The 5,577-nt window shown below is 54.4% G+C and overlaps 1 protein-coding gene across 1 annotated transcript in view; it reads right to left on the reverse strand.

Moving 5' to 3' along the window:
• ACVR1B (activin A receptor, type IB) overlaps positions 1–3,079 on the reverse strand; it is a 4,744-nt gene extending 1,665 nt beyond the window's left edge. Inside the window, exons 1-4 of the mRNA XM_009878192.1 lie at positions 2,842–3,079; positions 1,576–1,824; positions 513–743; positions 249–416 (exon numbers count right to left, since the gene is read on the reverse strand). Of these exons, the coding sequence (XP_009876494.1) occupies positions 249–416; positions 513–743; positions 1,576–1,824; positions 2,842–3,016 (823 nt within the window). The 5' untranslated portion in view covers positions 3,017–3,079. The remainder of the gene's footprint in view (positions 1–248; positions 417–512; positions 744–1,575; positions 1,825–2,841) is intronic.
• Positions 3,080–5,577: the final 2,498 nt, after the last annotated feature.

Genomic DNA, 5,577 nt, shown 5'->3' on the forward strand with positions numbered 1-5,577 from the left:
GAGTTCGCAGTCCCTGCCTGCGCTAACATCCCACACCCCCAGCGGCACCAGTTTTAGGACGGAGCGGCAGAACGCTGACGCAACTCGCAGGAGGCAGCGCAGGGCTGACCCACTTTGCAGGCAGCCAAAGCCATCGGGCCGGTGCCGGTCGATAGTGACCGGAGGACTCGGCCAGCGTTCACCGCGCCCCTCCTCAGTCCTGCTTTATTCCCCGCCCCTCGAGAGGCCTTTTCAAGCCTCGCCCTTACCCTGTGTGCCCACGATCTCCATGTGCAGGTGGGCGAGCCCGCTGGCGGCAGACAGGGCGAGCTTGATCATGCCCTCGATGGTCACTGTGTACCGGTTCAGGTAGTCGAAGAGAGATCCGTGCTCGTGGTAGTCGGAGACGAGCCACAGCTGAGTCCACGTGCCGTTATCTGCAGCGGAGAAAAGACCACGGGGTTGCGACACCAGGCGAAGGCAGGCAGGCTGCACGCCGGCCAAGTCTCTGCTCCCTGCGCTGCACTCGTTACCTTTGTTATCCGCAGCGATGAACCCCAGGATGTTCTCGTGCCGCAGCATCACGGTTTGATAGATTTCTGCCTCCCGAAACCAGGAACGCTCCTCGCGCGACGAGAAGATTTTGACGGCCACGTCGCCCCCGCGCCACCTGCCGCGCCACACCTCGCCGAAGCGGCCTTTCCCGATGATCTCCTGAAGGACGATGGTCCGAGCCACGGTCCGTTGGACAAAAAGCGGCAAACCTAGAGGCGAGGAACCGGAGGGATGAACGGAAGAACCTCCCGGAACCCCAAAGCCTGAAGTCAAACCCAGGAGGCTCCGCGTTGGAGAACAACCAAAACACTTTGTATCCAGAGGATGTGGTGCTCAAGGTTTATTCCCTGGCCCACTGTCGGGTTCTTACACTCCCTGCCTCTGTGCATTACCCTACAGCTTCCATCTGCTGCAAAATATATGTGTATTTTTTTTGCTTTCATAGTTCTAAGTAAGAATAAAACGACGACTTCCCAATCCATTCTGGGGATGATTTAAGTGCTACAGAACCGAACGGTGCCGCCTTTGGAAGACCCAAGAACCCTCTGGGATGAAAGCGGCTGCACAAACGCAGTATTTGCACGCCTCAAATTCCTGGCTGCTGGGATCTTTCCCATCCTCCTGCCAGCTTTGATGCAGGCACCATCCTCATCCTCCTCTGAAAGCCAACAACCCACAGGTTCACAGAGACCACCCGTTTCCACCTCGAATCCAGGTCCAAGGCTAAATCTGAAATACACCCGGCTGTCTGAGCCAACCCTCTTGCAGAAAAGGAGGGAAGCTCCAAAAAACTCACCGTTTTTATCCAAAAAACTCACCGTTTTTACACACCAGCAGCTAAGGAGGGGCCCAGCTACTGCCCTTACCCAGCCTAAGCACTGGACACTGACACAGGGGTGACAGAACGGAAACCTCGGCCTCCACGCGACTCACGACGGGCCGATGAGGCAACAGCCGGGGCCAAGCTGTGGCAACCCGGAGCCCAGGAGAGACTGCACAATTTCAAGTTCTCATCCGTCGTTTCCAGTCTTATCTTCCTACCTGAGCCAGAGCCAGAGGTGGAGAGATCGTAGACGAGATCTTGCAAGGTCTTATCCTTCGAAAGGCACATTTCGCAAGAGGGGTCTTCCATGTCCAGCCGCTGCCGGTTGTGATAGACTCGCTGGTGGTGGTGGAAAACGAAGACTACGATGATCATGACAACGAACACGAGGAAGACGGGCCCGGCGATCACCGCCACCAGCTCCACGGGACCCCAGCTCGACGGCGGCTCGTTATCTTTCAGGTGTCCTTGGGAGAAAAGGCAGAAGGAAAAGCAGATGCTTGTAGGAAATGTGCTCTTTGAGGACTTTCTCCTCTCACAGCCTGGATGATTGTTCCCAGACGGCAGAGGATACACCAAATACCAGCGTTAATGCGAGACTGATCCAAGTCTCCAGGTGGGCAAAATACAGCTGAAACCCCCCAAAAGATGACGTGGGATCAGGGATTCTTGGCACTTGCTGTTTAAAAGAGGACGGGAGCCCGTTCCGGGCTGAATTTGTCAGAACAGTCGGCATTTAACCTTCCACTTGAACTCTCCAAGCGGGAGAAAAAACAACCAGTAAAGCCTTGTCTCACCCTCCTGCCCCTGGAACGGCCTCATACCAGAAGACACCAATTATGTGTCTTTTTGAGACCACAGGAGAATTCCCCACTGCGGTCCCCACACGACCCACTAAAAAAGAGCCCAAACCAGAGCCAGGAGGCAGGAGGAAGCCCCACGAGCTCTCTCTGTGCGTGGAATGAGAAAGAAGCCGATGTTTCCCACACCCTCACTCGGAGGCAGGGCTGCTGCCTCTTTGTGTGTTCGGAACCCAGGCACCCCCCCACAAACACACCCCACTTCGCTCTGAAGTTGCTGCAACGCTCCCGTACCCGTGGCTCATCGCTGGGACACATTTGTAAGTCCCAGGAGAAGGGAAGTCACGTCATAAATGCACGAGCGAGAGCCAGGAAAGGGATCCGAGCTGAGCCCAGGGAGAACAAAAACCAAAGCCAAACTTTGGCAACTTCTCCTCCCCTGAAGTACAACTTCATCACCTGGCGACACCTGGCTGGCCACAGCGGCGTTCAAGCAACTTCGTGTTTTAATTTGAAGTGGTTTGTTATTATTTCCACTTCACCAATCAAGGAAATAAGCCTAGTGCTCGAGTTCACGCACCCACCTAAGGGAAAAAAAAGGGCCGAGGACTCCTCATCCCCAAGCCCAACCCGGCAAATCTCCTCCCCAGCTCAAAAAGACCGTTTCTCCAGCTCTCTACTCACCGCTGGGAACCATCAAATCGATTTTGTTGCAAAAATCAGAGTAGCAGCAGTGGGTGTTGCGCAGATCTTCGGAGCTCAGGCAGTAGAAGGGCTTCCCAGCAGGGATGAGTTTTGCCTCAGGAATGCAGGTCCGGACGTGGTGTTTGACGCCGTCCAGGTTGAAGACCGAGACCATGCAGGCGCCGTCCGTTTCGCACGTGGAGTTCGCTTGTTTGCAGTCGGAGCACAAACATGTAAGAGCTGCAGAAACCAGAACGAGACCAAACTCCTTCAACCAAACGCTCAACCTAGAGAAAACCTGCCTCTGGAAATTTCCCGTTTTGGAGGGGACGGGCCACTCTCGGGCTCAGGGGAACCGGCTTGAGGAAGCCCTGCTCAGCATTTCGGACCCACAAGAAGCCGATTTAAACCCAAAATGTAATGAGGAAGCAGACGACCGGCCCGACAGCCCCTTCCCCTGCCCCTGTCGCAATCGCTGCCAGCGACGATCCGAGTCATCCCTGCGAACTCGGCTGGATTTTACCGACATCCACTCCCCCGCGAGCCAGGGTCAGGACTCGCCTCGAAAGCCACACTTACCCAAACCGACTGGATTTCACCCGACCTTGCTGCCCACGGGGGGTTAGCGAGGGGCGGCCACCCCGGCTCGCGGGAGAAAACGACCGGTCTGCAGCCGCCAAACCGAAAAACCAAACCCCCAAACACTCCACTCAAACCGACCGCACCAGCCAGGGACGCTGCACCCAGCCGGAGCTGCCGCGTCTTTAGCAACTGCTCTCCTGCTCCCGAGACGCTACCTTGGGTCAAATAAATTCCTGGCTTTTTGCCCGCCCTCCGCAGAGATTATTTGGGTAAAGAGCGAAGCAGAAACTCCGAGGCAGATTCCCACATTTCTTATTTTTTATTGAATTTTTTTTCCCCCTCCCAGCTGTCACTGTGCTTTTTCTCCAGCCGCCTATAAAAGAAAAACCTGTGAGCAAATCCCCAGGCATCGCCGGCCTCGGGAACAAAGAGCGAACACAACAATGTCAAGACGAAGGGTGGGGCTTGTTTAGCAGCGCGGCGGTGGAGTATTTTCTTCGGCTTTCATCAGATCTTTCGGGCTCCCCCCGGAGGGATTGGGAAAACATGTACTTACCCGCCGCCGCGGCAGAAATGGTCTTTCAGGTGGAGAGAGTCTGAAAGGAGCGTTTTGAAAAAGATCCGAGTGCCACGGTTAACTCTTCCCCAGCCCAGGGGTGAAATCCTTCTCCAAGTCGCCGTCCCCACCCTCCCCAGGGGAAACCACGCAGAGAAGGGCTGAGAGCACCAGCGCCCGGGATCGTCACACAGTTTGGAAGGGGAAAGTTTGCCATGAAAGGATAAAAAACAAAAAAAAACCCCCAAACCAAGCTCACTAATGTTCAACTTGACAAACAGCTCCGAGTTCGCAGTTTTCCAGCAGAGCGCAGAAAAGACAATTCTTCCGCAAAACGGGCGCGCTTGGGGGAACAAAGGTTGGTTATAATGGAGATTTTATGAAGACGGGAGATAGGAAAGAGCTGCCAGGGCACATTCCTCCCTTCAAGTCTACTTAAAAGGAAACAGCGCTTTAAAGCATCTCCTTTATGGCTTTATCACAAAAAACTCCAGGCACAAATTAAAAACGTTTCAGCCACACGCACTTCACCGCGTAGGCTCCTTTCAGCTCGACCCGGAGCGAGCAGAAGGGAATTTGGTTCTTGTCAGACTCATTTCTAAGGTCTCAAACCCCAGGTTTAGGCTGGGGCGGTTCTGCTCTTCCAGAAGCTCACAAGTAAACAAAACACATCCGACGCGCCGATAAAACTGGTTTTGTCAACTTCTTGAAGAATCTGGCCTGAAACGAAGCACCCCTTTGAGCAGGAAAGCAGAGGAGCTGGTTTTATCTGCTCGGTTTCCTTTGTAGAATTAAAAAAAAAAAAAAAGAAAAATCATTTTGCCTGCCAGGTGTGATAGCAGAGCCCCAGCACACAGGGATCCTTATCTGTTCTGGGGAGAAGTTTTCTGCTAGGAGGGGTACGCCCCGCGGAGCAGCGCCTCGGTTCACCCCGGCCGTTCTTTTTTAACAGCAATTCTTGTGCTTGCGCCTCAAAAAAGAGAATTAAGCCTTTGGCACCCAGGCCTACTCCTCTACATCTTTCATGAGAGACCCTCGAGGGGTTTTCCAGATATTCCTGTCCATAACCTCTTGGCTCAGGGATCCTCCAGCAAAATGAGAGGGCAGCTCCCAGGGGCCCAGCACTTCAAGTCCGACTGACCAGCAGGGAGAAAGAATTCTTCCTGTACCGGTGACACCAGAAGCCAGGGAAGAACAACTTGTTTCAGGCAGGGTCAGCCCCCCGTGAGGAGCTGGGGATGCTAAAGGAGAAAGGAGCTGGGAAAAGCACTTTTCGTGCCAACGGGCCTTCTTTCTCTTCAGGAAGAAAAGCTCCCATTGAGCAAAACATATAATCTACCTAATAAAAAAAAAAGAAACTTGACTGGGCTGAAGGAAAGAGATGGGGCAAAGGAAAACAAAGGAGCAGCTCAGGGAGTCAGCTCCCCTCTCGCTGCGCCCGGGGACGGCGCTGGAGGAGCTGGCAGCGGCGCCGGCTCGATCTGCTCGGGCACAAACCCAACCCTCTGGAGAAGCTGCTCAAACAAGCCTCACGTTGGGCTGCGGATCCTCAGGAGGAAAAGCTTTGTTCTCGCTCAAGAGACGGGAGCCGGTCGGGA

Source organism: Apaloderma vittatum, unplaced genomic scaffold (assembly GCF_000703405.1).
Source record: "Apaloderma vittatum isolate BGI_N311 unplaced genomic scaffold, ASM70340v1 scaffold26381, whole genome shotgun sequence".
Classification (NCBI taxonomy): domain Eukaryota; kingdom Metazoa; phylum Chordata; class Aves; order Trogoniformes; family Trogonidae; genus Apaloderma; species Apaloderma vittatum.